Source organism: Mastigoproctus giganteus, chromosome 13 (genome assembly GCF_048544385.1).
Source record: "Mastigoproctus giganteus isolate SK-2022 chromosome 13, ASM4854438v1, whole genome shotgun sequence".
NCBI lineage: Eukaryota > Metazoa > Arthropoda > Arachnida > Uropygi > Thelyphonidae > Mastigoproctus > Mastigoproctus giganteus.
This window is the reverse complement of record NC_143587.1, coordinates 97,525,011-97,547,586: the sequence shown is the minus strand read 5'-3', so window position 1 is coordinate 97,547,586 and position 22,576 is coordinate 97,525,011. Positions and strand designations below refer to the sequence as shown.

The 22,576-nt window shown below is 37.4% G+C and overlaps 1 protein-coding gene across 1 annotated transcript in view; it reads left to right on the top strand.

Annotated features, from left to right (window-relative positions):
• Positions 1–222: 222 nt before the first annotated feature.
• LOC150076284 (major facilitator superfamily domain-containing protein 6-like) overlaps positions 223–22,576 on the top strand; it is a 57,698-nt gene continuing 35,344 nt past the window's right edge. The window contains exon 1 of the mRNA XM_090387306.1: positions 223–332. Within this exon, the coding sequence (XP_090243432.1) occupies positions 223–332 (110 nt within the window). The remainder of the gene's footprint in view (positions 333–22,576) is intronic.

The window sequence follows — 22,576 nt, the reverse complement described above, 5'->3', positions numbered from 1 at the left end:
TAATCATTAGATTTCTCAGTACAGATCTTCAGCCTTGTATACTCATAACATTCTATATTATTCGTTTTCGCTTTGTTCAGATGAAACTATCGTAACCAACTAGTTGGCCTATTGAAAGATAAAGAGAAATGCTGCGTGCCATCATCTCTGGTGCTTTCGATACTAGGACCACTCTTGTTTTTGATTTTCTTAAGTGGGATCAATGAAGGAACAGAGGGCGTGATGTCAAAATTTGGAGATGATGTGAAGATCGGTGGAACAGTCATCGACGCCAAGCACAGTTTCTTCGGAACAACTTATGTAGAATTCAAAGATGGTCAGAAAAGTGGCAGGTCAGTTTTAATGAAGCAAATTGTAAAATCTTGGGGAAGAGCAACTCCAAAATAACTTACACACTTGGTGGATTGAACTACAAGCAATAAAGGAAGAAAGGGATTTGGGAGTTACAATACTGCTGGATGTGAAGTTCTCTGAGAAGTGTAGGTCAAGGAAGTCCCATGGTGTCTTGGCGATAATGTATTTTCTTGTGGATTTAGAGAGATCACTGTATAAGACAATTGAGAGTCCACACTTGGAATATTGTCCAAGTTTGGAGATGGGACCTGAAAAAAGACATCGAGCTTCTTAAAAGGTCCAAAGACGGGCGCGCCTGGTGAGTTCAGCAAAAGGGACGTCCATATGAGGAATGATTTAGATTATGTGGGTTGTAGAGATTGGAAACAAAAGAGCTTAGAGGGGATTTGACTGAGGTATATAAGTCTCAGAGATGTGAAAATAAGTCGAGGATGAAATTCTCACTGTTATAAATGATTTCAGCACTAGGGGGGGGGCATAAATTTAATTAGTTTATTTATTTATTAATAAATTAATTTAATTAATTTAATAAAAATTAATCTAATAAATTAATTTTTTATTAGTTTTTCGTTGAGACTGACTGCCTCAGCAGTCACGAAGCAGTCTTCTTGAACAAATATTTCCAGAAGATTCACTGCTTCTCGTGCAAAGTCCCCTGTTTCTTATAACGAACAGGGATATATGGAATTCTTTTTGAGTTGTTCTCATTTCAAACATCACTGTTATCTCTATATTGTTTTAAGATGTAAATTTTGCTTCTGCACTTCTCTACTATGAGCCTCAGTAGATGGGAGCAGCAGCCACAACGTATATATATATTGATCTCTGATTCAAGCTGTAATAAATGAAACTATCCAATTTTGTAATTTATTTATAACACGATGTGTACCAAACTGGTGAACAATATCCACCAAATCTACTAATTTTTCTTTTTTCTATAAGTTCTGGAAACATTTTCCCTGAGGAACATGTTTCCAGCCAATTCTCTTCGGATCTTCAATAAATTTAGGATACACCCTGATGGCTTCTGTGAAATCAAGCTCTACAGGAAGAAAATCCTTAAGAACTGCTACCAGATAATGAAACTATGATTTTCATTGATTAAAATTAAAATCTTACAGAAATGAAGTATGCCACCAAAAAGTGAAGGCCCATGACCTTTATGGTGTACATGCAATCAAGGCATATCTCTTGCTTTCTGTTACCATAATCTTATTGGCGTAACCTTTCAAATTACGATTTGGCAGTCTAAAGCTGTGTCCACCTCGTCTTATGGTTTTCTTTCCATCATCCTTCTGGTAGACATTTACCGCCACGAATCTTCCTAACGTCTACGTTTTATTCTGCAGAAAGTGAAAATGTGATATATCAGGTTCCTGAATTAACATTAAACACTGACAGTTGAACATTAAACATTAATTTAACCTGAACGAGTTTCCGTAGTTTGAAGCTTTCATTCCTAAACTTTTATTGAGTTTTAAACTATTGTATACCATTTGGCATCTCTCATATTGTGGAGTTATTTTCACAGATGGATTATCAGTCGTTATACCACCGAGTACCCACCTACCCGCCCACTGATGAAGGGCCAAATAGTCCTGCAACCGCCGTCTGGGTGGTGGTGGTAACCACTGAGAATAAGTAATAATAGTCTTTTCTATTGGGGAAGCGTTACTTATTCAAAGAATAACGAACAGGCAACCCGTTGTGAATGCATACACAATATGGGATATATGAAAAGAATGGTGCCGTGTAATCAACTTTGGTTGAATTACTACGTACAGATTTGATGCATTGCACTAACTCGTATGTTTAGAAAGCAAAATATTCAACTATTATTAGCTTAACATAGGCCTGTATAATTTTCTAAATAATAGCATTTATAGATGTAATAGAAGAATGCGTTCTACTGCATCTATGAATTGTTGAATTCATAGATAGTCTAAACTTGGGAAAAACACAAGTCCAAAATAACGGATACACCTGGAGGGTTGAATTAAAAACAGTAGAGGAAAAAACAGACCTTGGGGTTACGTACACCGGATGCATTGAAGGCTCATGTCAGATAATACATGTTTCTCATATGTTTTATAAATACAGAACGTGGCTATGAACAGATAATCGAAGAGTATATTTTCTGTACAAATATACACATTCCTTAAACATACATATAACAGTTATTTACAACATTAAAAAATTCTACTTCTGTCAAAGAATTAAGCACCTTGTCCAAACCACATGAATATGAAACAATACTGTTTCATAATCATGTGGTTAGCTGTACACTTGAGTTGCAACGTATTGGGCGTTCAATTTAGTTTATCTATCAAGAAGCACTCGTGGGTAGCATAGTTGGTAGGATCGCCGTCCTCCCCACACCGGGTGGAAAAGACCTGAGTTCGAGATCCGTCGATAATGTGATGAATTTTTATGGACCCTTTTCACAACGTGGCCTAGTTAGTAGGTCTCAGGCGAGGTTAGAATGGATTTTTCTCCCGGAAACTTGGGTTTTTCGGTAGCAAACAGAAAATCTACCTCAGAACACACGCAATTTACAGGCAGTATACACGGAGCTACTAAAACCTTATTACAACAACAACCAAGACTAGCGAATTTTATTCTTATTTAAATTTTAAACATTTCAGTTAAATTTTACAACCAGAATTATCACAAAGTAAAGGCATCTGCGACATTTGTATTCAATATTTAGTGTTTCCTCACACAGGGTGAACACTTTGCACATCTACAGCAAAAAGTACCCCTTAATATATTAATATATTACTCAAAGGTCAAAATAAATATAGTATGTTAAAAATATTTATTTTTTTCATCCTGAAAAAAACTAGTATCAGTACTACGTATAAATTTCAATTCTTAACCAATAAAGCCGACACGTATACAAAAGAACTAAAGGGATTGAAGGATAGCTTTGACTATATAAAACTTTCAATGTTATTAGCTCTGCAAAAAAGGTACACATTCTCATTCATTCTTCTTCTTCTGGCGTTATAACCCAGGGTGAGTCTTAGCCTTCTCAACGATGTTCCACCAGTAAGCCCTCCCAGAATCAAACTCCTCCAACTTCTTGTTCTCATGAGCTTTAAGCCCTCTTCATCCATCCATATTTTCCGCGGTCTTCCTGCCAAGTTCATGGTTCATTCTTATCCTCCAGGATCCATCAATGTCCTGTATGGGCCCAAAGACGTTTTGCAAAATTCTACGCTCGAACACTCCCAACAACTGCTCATCTTTACTCGTCAATATCCAAGCTTCACAAATGTATGTTACGAATGGTCTAATCACATTAATATTTAGACCGCACATTTAATGTTTTGACTAATGACAACGCATTTCCTTACACATTCTCATCATTAACGTGTATTTAATGAAATTCCAATACTTAGGTATGTTTAAGTCGTTTTATGGGATCATAACAACAATTATTTCGATATTTTTTAAAAGTTTATTGATTCAATAATTGAATACTACACATCAGAGGCTAAAACTGGTTACAAAATAACTATCTGGCATATCATATATTAAATGATTAAAGCATGTTGTTGTTAAACTGCTGCAACGAAAGAATTTAATACCTGTTTATCTTTCTTAGATAACTTAGGTGTTCTTTTTTTATCTTGTTTATATAGAATTATCAGAATATAATATTATTAGAACTGTATAATACCTACGACACATTAATGAGGTTTTTAACTGTATTGAAACTATTATATTGCTCTTTTTTAATTATATACATTCTTCTGCTATGACAACGCTTAATTTCTCGAAAGGTGTTGCGCAATTAGTGTGGTTAAGTCATAAATAAAGACACTGAAATAGGAAAAAATTAAAACAGCGTATTTAAAATTATCTCCTAGAAAAAGAGTCCAATTTTTATCTTGGAGTATCATAATAAAAAGAGAAGAAACAGAAGTTCTAACTGGGACTTTTCTTACACATCGTCAATCCGTTCAATATGTTGAGGAAGACGTCGTTTTTTAAAAGGTGAACTCTAGCTCTCATGTTGCCTTTTTGATGGGCGCTTTAGGAATTTCAATCGTTTCGGATGCCATATGGAACGTGATCATTTATAACTGGAATTCAATTTCATTAAGGTTCTAACAGAAGCAGTTGGAGATTATATTAATAAGAGTGTGAATGTTGTGTACTTCAGTGGCTGAGAGATTCATACGAAATCTGGATTGGTAATATGTTCCAGTATTTGCCGTTGTTGTAGATCCAAATTTAATAGCGAAGCTTCCAGTGTAGCACGCGATGACGCTGTTTTATTTCAATTCCGTGGTATGTTTTAATCTTGGATGTACAGAATTACAATTGTGGAGTAAGTTATCGTTTATAGATCCGTCAGCGACTAGCAAGACAGAGACATCATCTACTATAGCGAATAGTTTGATATTTGAGGGGGGGGGGATTAATGCGATCTTTCATGGCATTTAAATATATCTGCTATTGGGGGAAAAACACCCCAATCCCATGGGGAACCCATACTGTGTATGTTCTCTCCAAATATAAAATATCATCTTAATGAAAAACAAAGTTAGTTTAAGAATATTACAAAGCTGAGAGACATGCATGCTTTAAAGAGACGTTCGCTTAAGAGTACTTTACGTAATTTTACGTGGTGTAAGGGGGGATGGGCAATATGGAAACACCCTTCTTTTGCTTTTAAAACAGATTGTATCTACGTGGAATAGAAAATAAAACTTGAACTATTTTAAGGGGAATATTGGAACATTCTTCTAGTAGGAAAGTTCCATGCTCCTTGAGTAATGAAGGCGGAGGAACTCTGTTTATCACTCTCCTCTCCAAATATACCTGCAGCTCAATAACTTTCAAATCTGGTGATTGCGCAAGCCATTGAAGATGCTTAGCCTCAGTTTCATGCTCTTCAAACCAAGATTGGATAAAATCTGACTGTGTGCGTATTGCAGTATTATCATTTTGAAACATATCATCGTTTGTGGTAAACAATGTTTGCGCTAGGGGATGACCAGGTCACTCAAAACATTAAGGTAATCATTGACCAGTTCATTGTGATGACAGTACCTAAAGAATACCAAGATATTGCTACCGAATCCACTGTTGATCCTCCTCCATGTTTGATGGTTGGCACACGACAGTCAGAATCATACACTTCCTTTGGCATTTGCCAAACCTAAACTTTCCCTGATATTGAAAAAGTGTGAATGAACTCGTATGAAAATATGGCAGATTTCCAATAATCATTTACATAGTTTTTGTGTTCCTTACACCATTACATCATCTTTCTAGAATTACCATAAATAACGCGTGGAGTGGCGTGGCGTGGCAATAGCAGCTCTGCCATAAATTTCAGTTTTATGAAGTTCTCCCCAAACTGTTTCGCTAGAAACTGGATTGCTAAGACTCAAATTAAGTTCTGTAGTTATTTTTGAGGTGTATTTTTATATTTTCGAGATCGAATCCTTCTCAGTGTCTGGCGGTCTCTTTCAGTCTGCTTGGATTTTTCTGCCACATTTCATCCTATAAAATTTCGTTTCTCCAATCGCCAAATCAACAGTTTTGGCGATTTTAGTGTTTCACCGATGCCCCTGCTAAATGTACAACAATAATTTGACCTCTTTGGAATTCAGGAGGGTGGTCAAATAAGCATCCGCTTTTATCATCTTTCCTTCACAGTACTACTGCAAAAAAATATCACTGCATAATGATAAATACGCCATCTAGGCACTGAGGATTAGGGGCAACGTATTATTATCTGGGAAACAATTATATAAGCTCTGAAGTCTCAAGAATTTTTAGATGGTAGGCTGTCGATGGACGTTGCTGTTGAGGTCTTGAAGAGAGTAAAGTTTTAAGTGAAAATGATGCTTTTGCACTAACCTATGTGTTAGTCATTCTATCTCGTAGCATGAGGCCTTTGCCCTTAAACAATTTATAGTTTTAAGTGATTAATGAGTTGTAGTGCCGAGTTCGGAACAGCCTGTCCATCTGGTGGCTCCACACCGGAAAATGCCAGGATTCGATTCCTTCAATGAAATGAGAAATTTTTATGGTCTTTACTCAATGGCTGAATTAGTTGGGCTAAGGTTTCATGGTTTTCTTTCTCAGTTTTTCATCAAGAAAATTGGCAACTCGACACGCAATTTACAGACAACATATTGACGCCTCATAGTCTTAGTTGCTTTGGCACTTAAACTTCATTTACTCATTGGCATTCGCATTTTGTTCATAAAAGTAGGTGACTACGTAATTAAGTTTGTCATGAAGCGTTTAGATTTTTCTCCATCGAAGTGAACCCTAATTACTTTACCCGATAAAATAAAACATTCTTTAATGTTCGCATTACATTATTAAATAGAAAAATTAATCAATGACACATTAATTTAGATATGTAAGAGAATTAAAAATAGTTCGCAGTACAGTATTTTGTTCTGCGATAACATTTTTAATTCAGTACAGAACGCCAAAAACTTCATTTGTGACAAATTCAAAGTAAATATTCTGCCCTGTTTCTTGCGATATTTTTAAAGCGGGTATTTATTATCTTACCCGCTAATTTTAAAGCGGGTAAGATAACGAATAAATCCCCGAAATTTATTTCGGGTATTTATTCGTTATCTTCCAAATAACATCGAAATATTTAAAATGGAAATATTTGAAGCAGGAAATGATTATTATTCTCCCTCTACTCAATCTGTACCTCACGCACAGATACAACTTTTCCTTCTATTCGCTTTTCTGTTGAATTTCACCAATACTCTTTCTAAATGTGTCCATTCGTGCAAATAACTAAATGTACTCAGGAAGGATTCAGCTTGTTGCGATCATCCATTTCAACATCTCGGGAACAGTTTAGATTATAATCCTACATCATAGTTGAGTGGTTTTGGCTATTTCTCACGCATGGGAGCCCTCGGTTAGCATAGTGACTAAGGTTGCTGTTTTATCACGCCAGGTAGAAAAGGTCTCATTTGAAATCCTGTATTGAAAGAAAATTTTATTATTTTTATTTCTCCTAGGAGATACTCGGTTACAGCCACTGGCCAGGGGGTGATGATAGATATTCAATCACTGTAATTGCGGGTCCAAATCTGCAACTCGTTTTTGTTTCTTTCCAGGTGTTTTTATCCAGTATTGGGCTTTCGGTGAATCCAGCCGAGCAAATGTCATTGTGTTCATTGTGGCGATCATTTGACTCCAGTGGGTGACCTCCAGATTGGAGTATAATATAGCTGTTGAGATGGTAAAAGGCTCAGCTGAAATTCTGTTTAGCTACCTCAAGAGCCAGTATTTAAACCCAAGGAAAGTCTTGACACTGCTTTCAGGAGCTGAAGACTAGATTTGCGAGGCATATAGGGGAATTGGAGTAACACATCTGTTACTCCAATTGGCTTCATCAAACTGGGGTCTCTGGGGCCTTCATCAAACTGGGGTCTCTAATGTCAATGAGTTCCCTCCTGGTTCTCCAGAGCCCTGCATACGCTTTCTTACGAATATATGCGAAGTGCGGAAGGAAGGTTAGCCCTTCGTCCCATTTGAGTCCGAGGTCAGCATGTGACTGAAACTTTTGGACAAGGATGTCGTTCACATATATTTCTATTTTGTTTCGATTTATTTCTGTGCAGTCTTGTTTTCATTTAAGTGTAGCCCGATACCATTTAGATACTCTTGAAGTTCTTTGATTTTAGTATTAGCCATTTGGTTTTCTGATCTTCTGAGGCAATAAAAAAGTTTATATTGTCTGCGTATGTGATGAAGTGCTTCTTGTTTTGGGCTAAGAAGGCTACTGCATATGTGTGAAGCTGATGCTATCAGCCGCAGCACAGTTCGTCATTGGGCCAAACAATTAACATTTCGAAACGATGGACACCGATTTGTGCAGCTTTCCTTTTAACTATATTAGGCCGTGATATAATTAAAATGTTTATGTTATCGGATCCGCTTACTGTTATTATTTAATATTTTATATTATGGCTATATTGATCTCTGTTTCTTTGCACGAGGTTATAAAGATATCTTTCGTCTCTTTAAAATTTCTTCTAGCATTCTGGCATTTTGTTTCTTTTTATTCTAATTAATATTAATTAGAATACATACATATTTATTATTATTTCAATTCATATTCCTTAAGCTTTCAGTTCTTTAATTTCTGCTTATCGTTTTCTCAGTTTCTTTCTTTGCTTGTATGTATAATTTCAATTCCGTTTTCATTAATTAAGTCAAACAGTCGGTTTCTCTCTTATACCAAACTTGGCTGCTGTTTCATGTACACGTTTGGAAACCACTGTACAATGCGCCATCAATATCAGTGTAAATGTTTCTCTTTCTCTCATTCGATTCTTTTTAGTACACGCAGTTCAGAACTATTCGAATAGTTTTGCTCTGCCCGGCAAAACTATTTGAAATTGCATATCGGCGTGTCCTGATAATAAATGAATTAATTAAAGTTGTAAGTGAAAGTAAACAGGATACAGAAACATGGCAATAATTGCTGTGGCATACGTGTTTGTTTATTATTATCAGTTTCAAAACAAGATAACTGCACACTCATAAGTCAGTTTATTATAAAGGCTTTTACGTATACACTGCTGTTGTACAATACCTAGCTTATCTTGCTGCGTATTGTACTTAAGCTACAAACAGAAAACGTAAATTCGACGTAAAATCGAAAGGTTCAACCACGTCTTAAACTGGTAGCAGAAAGATGATGTTAAAGTTCAGCGTGTTCAGATGACCAGACGATTTATTCTGACATCCTGACCTTAATTAATTAACTGTAGGTCATTTAAGGGCCTCCTTTTGTTCCAGAGCGGAAATGGCAAAAGCGATTAAGCGAATATGGGGACATTTGAACAAATTATATGATACAACGTATTTTATTGCAGAATAAAACCACAATAGCCCGATATTATCAGCAGGTGGCGCTACAAATAAACGTATTCACCCATGCCTAGCATCCTTTTTCCCTCTACTTTCATTACAGTTGTACTAACTAATGTAGTTCTTCGAATAAACTGCTCTCACCAACGCAGCGTACAGCCTTGGCACACCAATCTGAACCATCCGGTTGTTCAACTGTCCATCTGTCCATTCCAGGTAGGTTTTGTAAGAACAGATTTATCATCCATTAAAACTATATCTTATTCTTGCTTTAGCAGCGCAGAAATACAGCGCTGTACCTTAGATTTCAGAACTACAACTGTGTGGTGTATTTAGTACAAAGTTCTGATTCGGTTGACCATCGTCATGAATGTCCTGATTCAGTATTTGTCAAATTATATTTTACACGAGTCACCGTCATAATAAGCATTTCTTATTACTTTTAAACTTGCCATAATATGGGTGTTTTCCACACAGTCCTCTCCTCCTTCTTACAGAGGAGCTTGTAGGCAACAAAATGACTAGAAACACCTGTGGAAAAAAAGACCCGAGTTCGAATCCCATCACTGACCCGTCTCAGGTGAGGACTGCGTGTTTTTTTTTTTCCTGTAGAGAGTTCAGGTTTTTCGTGCACCAACCTGAGAACACGCGCAATTACAGACAATATACCGACGCCTCACAGCCTTAGTTGCTTTGGAGCTTAATGTCTAGTTTCTCTTTTCGAATTTGTTTTTGTTTTTTTTTATTTCTGAGAAAAGATCTGAATGACATATTTGTGCCAAGGTTAAAATAAGCTGTTTTCACTTTAAAATTATTATTTGCTTAAGCTCTTTATGGTGTTCTGTTTCCACCTGTCAAGACTTTTGAACTAAAGTATGTTTAGATTTAACTCGAGTAAATTATTGCGATTTAGTAACACCACAAACTGTATATGAACTTTTGCCAACTGTTTTGTTTGTTTTTTTCTAGTTTTACTCGGGTTAACTATTACTTTTTTTTTTATTTAAATAACCTTCAGGAGAAGGATTAAGAGTAGATAATTTAATATAGATTACTGGACGATTTTCAACACTTTTACAATAGTATAATAAGAATGTCATGTAAGATAGCTGTCAGCATCTTTATCACAAACCAGCACTTAAAATACGCACACACACACACGCACATAAAAATTCTACGATAACCAAGTAAAGTGTTTATTGAAACTTCCCTAAGAAATCTGCTAGCAAACGATTGCTGTACATATCGATATTTATATGACTAAACAGTTTAAAATTGTACAGGATTTTTTCTAGGTTTTCTACACACGAAAATTGTTTGCTTGTATTTATTGATTTGAAAACATGTAATCGATATTTAATTTCCATTCTACTGTTACAATGTTGTAAAACTAATAACAATTATTTCTTGTTAATAACAGCTGCTATTGGGAACCGGGCTTGATGTACCTACAATGTTTTAGAAAACTGGCTGCCACGAACAGCATCCTTCATCGTTGGAAACAACCAAACGTCACTAGATGGAAGATCAGGTGAATATGGTGGATGTGGAATAATCTCAATTTTGTTTTCTTTAAAAAAATTGCACCTTAGCAGCCCGATGGGGCAGGGCATTGATGGAACGGTCCTGATGGAACCGTGTGGACATTCCTTTTGAAACGGTGAGAGAAACTTTTCTGGAGAACACCTACAGTGGGATGAAACTTCATACGAGTATTCTCCCACTGTAGTGCCCTTGAGCAGACGATGTGTAAGGATTATTCCATCAATGTCCCAGAAAAAAACAACCGTCATTTTCTCTCAACTTTCAGAAACACGAAATGTTTTGGGTGGTGGCGACCCAGGGTGCTTCCGTTGGATGGAATGACGCTTGGATTCAAGATCGAACAGTGGAATCCATGTATCATCCATTTTTACAATCGTGGAGAAGAAACAACCATTCATTGAAGCATCTGGAGTGAACATTACTTCACACGGAAAGTCCACCTGACTGATACCTTGCTCGCTCTGAGATCTTCATGAAGAATGGCATACTCGAAGCCGAGAGAAATGTATATAGCTACTGCAGTCATCCAGTGTCGATCTCCTGTCGCCAAAAACAATTTACTCCAATTTGTAGATAAGGGTCTAAAGATTCAATGTCTTCGTCTACGAGCTTCGTTCTCCTAAGATTTCAATCCCTTACAAAACTTTCACACCTGCACATTTTCACAGTCATAACACATCAGAACAAACTTCCAACATTTCCCCAAGAATTTCAATAAGAGTTTTCCCGTTTCATGCAAATACCAGATAATTACGTGCTATTCTTCATAACTGAAGACAGCAATTTCAAATATTACAAACACACTACTCTATTCAGCGCATTGCAATCGATATGGCATGATGTATCTTGCTATCATCTCTTGGGTGTAAAAGTTTTGTGAGGGAGGGAAATTTTAGGAGAACGAAGCTCATCGACGAAGACCTCGAATCGTTCAATTTACAATGCTCCAAATTGAAGTTTTGGCCACCCGAAAACTAATTCACATGCCTAGTGTAATTGTTCATACATTACGTGTTCTTTGGTCGATTTACCTGTTTTGCTGGACAAAACATTCACATTTCCGGGAGAAAACCCTTACCGTCCAAGACCGACTAATTGAGCCATAGAGTGAAAAAAGCTCATAAAACTTCCTCGTGTCATTGACGGGATACCAACTGGGTCTTTTCTACTTGGTGTGGAATTCCACCAGTTTGCTAATTCATCCATTTTAGTAATCCCTCTTATAAACCTAAATCAGATAACCTCTGAGGTGCCTAGTTGCCAGCAGGGGACATGTGGTCTTACAGTTGCCTTATACAGTGGGATTATGATCTCTTTATCTTCTTTCTATCTTCCTTTTTTTCCCTAAAACATTATACATACCGTAATGGAACTTGTCATCATCAGTTTCCGGGTGGCATCACGTTTCTGTCAGCCCTAATTATATCAGCATTAGTTGTCCTAACCAGAAGTTCGAATTCAGCCATTTTATTGACAATACCCCTAACATTACTGTAGACATAGTTGAGACTAAGTAATCGTGTATAGTTTACCTACTGACACACCCCTTTAAGTTATTTAGGTTTGTATTCGCAGCTTTATCTTCCCCCTCATTTGAAAACATTGCTACCCCTCAGAACATCGATATAAGTAACGGTGATTTCCGAACCGTGCTCATATGCCTCGAGGATCTTGGTAGTGGAGCTGACTAGATTTGTAGCAGTGGATCTTGACCGGGTGGCATAGTGGATCTGCGGTGGCTGATGTGGCATTATTTGGGTGGTTAACGTTTCAGAAGAGATTTCTCAAATAGCTTTAATAGGCTTGATGCAGAAGAAATAGGATGGAAGTGACTGGGCTGAGAAGCAAAGCGTATTTTTGGCAGTGGTCTTACTAGATAGACATGCCACGTAGGAGGGAAGAATTTTTGATGAAGGATTTTGTTGAATAACGACAGAATTGGATCAACAATAAATGTACTCAGGCATTTCAGCATAAACTGAGGAATCCCGTCTGCGGCCGTAGGTGCTAAACTATTTATTGCATCAATCAGTTGATATTTGGTGAGTTGAACTGAATTTAAGAGGTCGGTTGAAATCGGATTGATTGGTAATTTCATTGGTGTAATGGATTCTGGCTGAGCCGCAAACCTAGTTAAGTGGTCGAGCCAACTGCTCAGATTGAGTGAGTGGATGGTGTCCTCTGATTTGCTTCTATGGAAGGGCTTCCCTTTATTTATGGTAGCCTCTAGGTGAAGTTTTATTGCCTCCCTCTTGTTCCTAATAAAAAGAGCCCTAGCTCGGGAGAATGCAGTTCTGTCAGAGGGTGAGCCGGAGTTTTTCCACCGCTGGTGCATGTTCTGTTTGACGTGGAAGCTTTCAGAGACTTTTGGACTCCACCAGGCCCTTGAATGCTCTGTAATGGTTAGCTTCTTTGCTGCAGCATAGAGAGAGACAGTGGCTATCCATCTTGTCATTAGATCAATTCCGAGTTCAGGGCCGCATTCCTCAAGCATTATGCAGCCCAGGCAATCCCCATGGAATTGCCTGGGCTGCATAAACACACCTTTCAGGATTGAGGTATTTGGGCGCTGTAATTATTTTGGCTGTGACTTTCCTCCTGACAGAAGTGATGAGCATTTCTGTTTGCACAGAGAGAATGATGGGGTTATGATCAGACTGTATGTTGTTTGTCGGGTTTTGATTAGCTACACAATTTGCTGACGCGAACGCGAGGTCCAATATGCTTTCGCCCCTCGTGGGTGGTGTGCTCACCAGTTTAAGACCTAATATGTCTAGATACTGACTCAGTCTTCTCTTGAGGCTCCCCAGGGTATTTGGGAGATTGAAATCCCCACACACGATATGCTTCAGTGATGAATGGAGATGGTTAATCAGCCAATTGAGGAGTTCATCAACTACTTGTGCGTCTGGAACTGGTGGGATATACACTGCGACAATGTTGAGAGAAACGTTCTGGCTGTTGTTGTTTTTAGGTTTTAGTGTGACTAGAACTGCCTCGAAAGAATCGGACTGGCTCGATACTGAGTGGAGGATAGAAAATACCTGCTCATTGAACAAAATTGCTACTCCTCCTCCTCCTCCTCCTCCTCCTCCCCTGCGGTTTTCTCTAGACGTACACACCATCTGATATCTTGCAGGCCAAGTAGAAGAAAGTGTTTCTTCACTGGGATCAAGCCATGTTTCTGCGAAGCAAACCACGTCCATTGAACTAGACAGCAGGAACTCCTCAACTTCATTCAATTTGTTCCTCATGGATCGCACATTTTGAAATAGGGTTGGAATGAAGCTGGTCTCCTGATCTTGACGAGGGATGTACACTGTCTGGTCCGTCTGTGATGCGTTGCTGGTTTTCGATATGTTGAAACCATGACAGAGATCGTAAAATTCGGAGATAGAGATGACGGAGATTTTGAGTAGTTCAATCACCGTTGAGAGTCCCTTTTCCGTAGGTATGTTAAGGGCGAAATATGGAATTACCTTTTTGCTATGGCCAATCCCATGTAGAGCAGTTCGGTTGTTAGTGGGGAATAGAAATACATCGTCTAGTCAGAGTCTGGACTGTTGTGGACACCTCTCAGGGGTATTTGAGGGTATCGCTTCTTTTCTGCTTCGTGTTTCATAAGATGGCCTGATGATGGTGCCATTTGGTACACGTTCCAATCCTTTCCAACTGGCTTCTGTCACAATAGATGCAAAAAGAAGCATAAGATGTAGCTACGAGTGTTCAGTTTCTGAATCTTTAAATCCAACTGGAGTTCCTCAAACAGTACTGATGTACTATTTGAGGAACTCGCTCATATTCCAAATGAAGTCTAACTTCCTGATCCAATTTACTTTCTTTATTCTCCAAGTCATTGTTTTGCATGTTAGTGAAACGGTGAGGGGTTACGGAATTGCTGTCGTCCAAAGTATTAAATATTTCTACAGGTGCGTTATCTTCTCTTTGAGGAAGGGGGTATCATCCTTCCTATTGGCCGTTGCTGTGGTTCCTATTTGTTTTCCCTTTACACAACATTTTCCCAGAAATCCTTTCCTTTTGCCCAGTGACAAGCGAGAGAGGCTTGAATACCCCGTGCATAACAGGCATATTCTGTGCTTTGATTTGCTGCAGATTAAGGTTTCGTCTGCAGAAGTATGACAGAGGTCACATGTGCCAGCAGTTACTGCGAGTGTTGTGTTCTTAGTCATCATTGCCGTTAGCAAGCAGCTTCCTGTTATTGCTGAATTAAAAGATTAAAAGAATTAGAGTCCCTGAGGAAGAGTAGCGGCCGTTTTCAACTCCTCAATCAACTCCGCATATTATTCATAAAACGATGGTGCTGATATAAGAGAAACAGGACGATATAAGAGAAACAGGAATGAGTGGAGTACTGTTGTCATCTCTCTGCTGAGAGTATTCTTGTTTTGTTTTGTTTGTGATTTACATACATAATTACTTAATATATGCTCTAAACACTTTATTCTTGCTGGATCAGCCACACCCAATGTTGGGTTTACTGTTTAGGTCAGCTAAATTTAATGTCAGAATTTCGTATCTGAAACACAGCAGTCTTGAATGAATAAATATCCAGAAACAATTCAGGATGTTGTGAAAGAACACTTATGCAGTCGATAGATTTCATTCGCAGGTTGAATAATGAAATTACAAAATACGATTTTGTTACGATTATATTAACATATAGCATGTTATAATGAGTATTTTTTCAGTCTGTTTGCAGGACGAAAACTCGAAATTTCGCAAGCGAATTTGCATATAAAGGAACCACTAGGTGGTAGTGATCACAGTATACTGATGTGAGATTTCCTTAAAGGGCGTAACTACGATCAAGGGTAAAGGGAAGGGTTCTGTTTTCGTAAAGGTGACTATAGAGGTCTCAGACAGTTTTTAAATTCTGTACAGTGGGATCAACTGATGATGTTAACAACGGTGAATTCTATATGGGAAGCCTTCAGGGACTTAATCTTGGAGGCTACTAGCCTTTTCATTCCAACTAAGAAATAGTGTTCAAGGTTTAGGCCTAAATGGATATCGGATGAATTAATGAGGCTCGTGGCAGAGAAGAAAAAATGTATGGGATGGATAAAAATTATCAGGTGACACAGAAGTTAAGGCAGAAATAAGCTAGTCTGTAATCAAATCACAAAGGAGGTTAGGCAGGCAAAGGCAGTTTACGTTAAATCTTTGGCAAAGGACGCAAAGAAAAACAGCAAAGAGTTCTTTACTTATGTAAACTCTAGAAGGAAGGGGATGAATCACATTGGACCACTTAACATAGATCAGTTGACTATTGATGATCATGCTCATGTAGCTGATAAACTGAATGAGTATTTTGCATCTACATTCACACATGAGGAGTTATTCAATGAGGGGAGTGCCACAAGGTTATCAAACTCTAACAGGGAGCTAAGTGATTTTGTAATAACTGAGAGCAATGTGGAGGAGAAATTGTTGAAGTTAAACATAAAAAAGGCACCTGGGGCAGATGGAATCTATCCAGTTATAATGAATGAGGCAGCAAGGGAAGTAAGCAAACCCCTTAGCCATAATTATGAGAGTTTAGATTAAGGGGAAGGTCCTCCATGGACTGGAGATGTGCAAATGTATCCCCAATTCACAAAGGGCGTTCAAAAGGTGACAACCAACTACAGACCTGTTAGTTTAACTTCTGTTCCGGGAAAAATAATGGAGTCACTGGTTAAAGAGATGATACAGGATCACCTAGACAAGACAGCAGCAATAGTTCAGACACAGCATGGGTTTGTTAAGGGGAAGTCTTGTGTGACCAATTTGATTGGATACTACGATGTGGTTACAAAGGAACTGGATGCTAAAAATAATTTTGATATCATCTATTTGGATTGCAGGAAAGCTTTTGACACTGTTGCGCATGGAAGACTGCTGTACAAATTGGAGCGGTATGGCATTAAGAGCAAGTTACTGCAATGGATAAAGGGACTGTTGAGTGGGAGATGGCAGAGAGGGGTAATAAATAGACACTGTTCGAAATGGACTAATGTTATTAGCGGAGACCCCAGGGTTCGGTGCTGGGCCCATTGTTGTTTTGTGTATTTATCAATGACATCGATGAAGGTATATTAGGATTAATGTCCAAGTTTGCAGATGATACAAAGGTTGGCAGGGTTGTTAATGACAGCAATGGCAGTGTGCTACTGCAACAGTATCTCGAAAAGTTAGGCAGATGGGCTGAGAAGTGGCAACTGAAGTTTAACATTGACAAATGCAAAGTACTGCATATGGGTAGAAGTAACCCCAGAGAAACGTACCAACTGTGTGGTACTACACTTAAGGTGGTAGTAAATGAAAAAGACCTGGGGGTAATTGTGCAGTCAGATATGAAGTTCTCTGAGCAGTGCAGACGGGCTGCCAGAGCAGGTCATGGAGTTTTGTTAATGATATATAGGAATTTTGCTAGCAGGGACATGTAGGTGATTATTATTCCGTTGTATAAAGCAATGGTCAGGCCTAGAGTACTGTATACAGGTCTGCAGGCCTCATTTTAGGAAAGATATAGAGTTACGAGAACGGGTACAGAGAAGGGCAACAAGATTGGTGAGAGGAACAAAGGGGTGTGCTTATGAAGAAAGTCTTCAGTTCTGCAAGTTGCAGCATCTCGAGACTATGCACCTGCGAGGTGATCTGATTGAGGTGTATAAGACCTTGAATGGTTTGAGCACGCTGAATTCTGACGGGATACTTCCGCTTGTTCCGATTAAGAACCTGAGGGGGCATATAACCCAGCCACAAAGTGAAAAAAGCCCATTAAAGTTCTCGCGTCATCGACGGGATTCGAACCCGGGCCTTTTCCACCCGGTGTGGGAAGGACGGTGACGATGCCAGTGTGCTACACGCGCAGACAGATTGCTATACTAAAATAAAAAAAATACTCAAAATTATTTCAAAAACTAACCTGTAATAAAGAGCTTCAGAAATACGCAGCAACTCACACTGCGTATCGCCTCGATCCCCTATTGCACATTTAATGGGGGGGTCTACACAGATATACGGTTTGCATTTAATCCAAGTAAATAATTAATTTTTCTCATTTATTGAACACTTTCTTATTCATAAAACGATGGTGCTGGTATAAGAGAAACAGGACATGACGCTGGTTGATTCATGATTTAGAAGCAAACAGCAGAGTGCAGTACTGATGTCATCTCTCTGCTGAGAGTATTCTTGTTTTGTTTTGTTTGTGATTTACCTACATAATTAAGTTATATGCTCTAGACACATTTTTCCTGCTGCATCAACCACACCCAATGTTGGTAGTCTTGGATGAATGAATATCCAGAAATAATTCAGGATGTTATGATGGAACGCTTATGCAGTCGATATATTTCATTCGCAGGTTGAATAATAAAATTACAAAATACGACTATATTAACATATAGTGTGTGTTAAAGTAATTAAGCCTATGAGGCGTCTGTATTATGTGTACGTTTTTCAGTCTGTTTGCAGAACGAAAACTCGATATTTCAGAAGCGAAGCACACATCCCCGCTTGAGTCTAACTAACTCAGCTACATTTTGAAAAAACAACAGTTTTTAAAATACCCGTTACGTTTTGTGGTGACGTCATCAATAACGTGACTCTCCTTTCCCAGGCTCCTCCCCGTGACTCTTTTCGCGATCTTCGACTTCCCTCTCCCAATACCTTTCCTTTGCATGCACCAAACTTCGTTATTTATTTTTTTTATTTTAAATTTTGCTCCTGGATGGCAGCACACGTATATTTTAATATAAGTATTTTAGTAGGGTTTAAACCCAGCATTAATAAACTCAGAGGCAAGTGCTTTAACCATTGAGCTATTTAGACATTTACATATAACGTTGCAAACCTATTATTAGAATGCAACCTGAACTGATTTTTTTTTACTAAATTTGAAGTATTATTTAAACTTTTAATTAATGTGTTATTTTGAATTCAATGTGCGGTTTTGATTTTAATTCTTTTTTTTTTTTTGTTTATTTTTAAAGTATTCACGAACAAAGCAATATAAGAAACAAATTAAATAATCAATGGTATTATTTGAACATAACTATTCTTAAAGTGTTCATGAGCAATATTTTTAATCAATTAATCAATGGTATTTTGTCAACTGAAAGTAATTTTAAATTTATTTTTAATGAATCGAAGAGACACAGATTTATAATGAAACTCTTTTATTGAATACTGTTTACAAAATTATTTACAAAAAAATCATTATCCTAAAAAATAGATCAGTATTAAATAGCAGCCTAATGGATAACAGAAATATCAAGAATAATAACAAAAGAATTGTAAAAACTCAACTGGTCCAGAAATAAAGAAAGATCAATGTATTATTTAATGGTTTTATTTTTAAATTATTCATGGGACATAATCATCATTAATGAGCACGTAATTCCAATCAACAAGTGTATTTTTCTTTTCATGTTTTTATTGAGTGTTATTAACATTATGTGAAATTATAAATTTCACATAATATTAATAACACTTTTTTATTTTTTCTGCGTTTTTTATTCTGCTTACAATATCAACGTGCACATATCTTTACTAATAATTAAAATGTTTAATGTTATTTGAACATAATTATTTTTATTGCGCTTAATCAGAAAGTTAATTATTTTTAATTAATGACGCTTAAAAGATTAACCAATATTTCCCTGAAAATATAACATATATTTTTCACTTCTAAACTAAATAACTGAACCATAGATTTTACCTATGAAAATCTTTTATTGAGGTGTATCGTCCTTCCTGTATTCAAGCATAGAATTTCGACTTTCCAGGAGAAACACATACAGAATAATTTCGAACTTATCCTGTGTGTTTTATGGTATTAATGCTGTAATATAACTTCACCTACCAATGCGATGTCACAACCTGGAAAAGGATGCCACATGCCATTATTTTCCAAAAAAATATTAGCTCTGACTTTAATGTGTAATGTATGTGTATACAAACAATTTGACGCAGATAGCAAGTACATAAAGATGATTTCCTTCTCAAATGTCCATTTTCGCTAGTGACTCATGGCATTTTAGCGTTTCATTTTACAGCAGACTCTCGATTTACCGGGATCGGATTAACCGGGACACTTCAATACTCTAAATTAAACAAAAACTTGAAATTGTTCAAAAGTTTGAAAACGGTGCATCCGTTAAATCTCTAAAGAACCATTATAACGTTGGTGACCAAACCATACGCGACATTGTAAAAAATAAAGGGAAGCTATTCGATTTAAAATCGACATCGTAAGAAATAAATGCAATTGGAACAACCTCTACTCCAAACCTGTAGACGAAGCAATAAATGCTCTTTCTAATGAATTGAAACACATAGCTCTCATTGGTGCGTTGAAGGCATCTAAAATCTCCTCAAAAACCAAGCGGTGGTTCTGCCCTGAGCCAAAGCATGTTTTTAATGTAAAACAAAAAGCCTACTGAGATTATAATTGTTTTCGCCTTAACCCAGTGAAGTTCTTTTCAGAATATTTAATTTTGACCGTTATGATGGTGCTGACTAAGAGAATAAGTGACAGTGGTACTAGTAAATCTATTAAGAAAAGGAAAGGGATCGAGTGGGATCAGAAAATTAAAATAATAAGGATGTATGAAAATGGCCAAACATCAACAAGTATCGCACGGAATTCAGATTTGTCAGTGGCAACAGTGACACAATAAAGAAGAAAGACAGAATACGAGAACCGTTAAAGGATCGGCACCAATGAAGTCAACTATAATAACCAGGGCTACGAAATACAAATCAGTTTTTACAGTACAATAACATGCGTTTTTTCTTCCTTTCATGTTTTCTTTTCTTATGTGTCATCCCGGCTGCTTCACCGCTGTCCCCAGAATTCACCATAGTCAACCAATCAATTGGCGAACCCCGTTATTATGCAATGTACTGCACATGGGTAGCAGTAACCCCAGAGTAACTTATCAACTGTGTGGAACTACACTCAGACTAGTGGAGAATTACAATTACAAAGAGCTGGAAAAAGAATTGTGCAATCAGACATGAATTCTCTGAGAGTGCAGACATGCTGCCAGGACAGCTCATAGGGTTTTGTCAGTGATATACAGAAACTTTGCTAACAGGGATAAGGTGATTGTCTCTTTGTGTAAGGCCTTGGGTTAGGCTGCATCTTGAGTACTGTATACAGGTCTGGAAGCCTCACTTCAGGAAGGATGTAGAACTGCTGAAATTTTATGCATGTGTGCAGAGAATGGCAACCAGATTGATGAAGGGAACAAAAGGGTGCTCTTACCTAGAAAGGCTTCAGTTCTGCAAATTTTAGCGTCTCGAGACCAGGTACCTGCAGGGAGATCTGACTGAGGTGTTTAAATCGTTGAATGGATTGAGTAAGCTGAATGTTAATGGTATTCTTTCACTTGCTGAGACTACACGGATGAGGGGGGGTCACAAATTCAAGTTGAGGAAGGATGGTTGCAGGATAGATGGGAGGAGGTTTGCCTTCAGCCAGCGGGTTGCTGATTGTTGGGACAGGCTTCCATCTATTGTTGTGGAGATGTATGGGTTGTATAAATTCAAGGGAGAACTAGACAAATTCTTGGAAGACGGATGAGTGAGCGGTGCTTGTTTTTTTTTCGCTGGTGCTACGTAAACTTGCTTTCTTGCATCATTTGCCATTACTACTACTACTACTACTGATACTGCTATTATGGTAAAAATAGATGATGAAGCGTCGGCAGGAAGTAAGTGAACGTATAATATGGCTGTGACGTATCGAACTAAAAAGCTTTTGTTGACGCTCACATCTACAGATCACGAATTGTATCCAGCGCCATTTTACTCCCATGTAACTCCAGTTGAGGAAGAAGATTCATCGCAACAGTAAGTACTGACTAAATCATATTGTATCATAGTTTTTGCGCTATAGATATCGTTGTTATTATTATTATTATTATTCCGCCGCAATAGACCGCAGAAAATGGCTGCTGATTTAGTGCTTGATCAACCAAGAATATTGAAAACTGTTTGTTTTAAGTAAGTCGAAGAGTTTTCTTTTCTGTTCTTTTTCAGTTAATTATTGTTACAGTTTTGTGAAATTCTCAAACTTATCCTTTTGGCAAACATCAATCGGAGTACTCTGAAAAAAATGTTAACTTGCTACTATATTATGGATGGTAAAGAGAAAGTATCATTATGGGTGCTCTTTAAAAGAAGCAACTTTTAAAGGAATAACTAAATTTAGCAAATAGCAATGGAGATATGCTTTATATATGAAAGAACCGAAAGAATGTAAAGAAGCTAAATCCTATTTAACAGAAGAATCTCACTATCTTGTAATGCGATTTTAGCATTAAATGATACCGATAACTTCACAAAAGATGCCCAATTGCGTTTAGATCAACTAAATGTGGAGGATGCATTATTGACGTTAATGAGTAAAACTCACTTGTTGAATATTTCTGCGGTATATACAAAATTATAATTGCTCCACGTTGTTTTATTGGCCTTTTTCACAACATGGCTGAGTTAATCGGTCTCCTGCGAGTGTATCATGGTTTTCCCCACCTGAAACTCGGGTTTTTCATCCAGAAATCAGCAAATCGACTGCAGAACATATGGAATTTACAGACATTATACATATATACGACTCAATACATCAATACATTATCGATTAATTTGGCTAAATTAACAGAATTCATTCTGTCAATCACATTCACGTTTTTTGACTGAGCAAATCTTGAGTTTAAAGAATGCGCTTAAAAATAGATGATATTTTAGTACATTTTGGAAGCAAAATTAATTAATAGTAAAA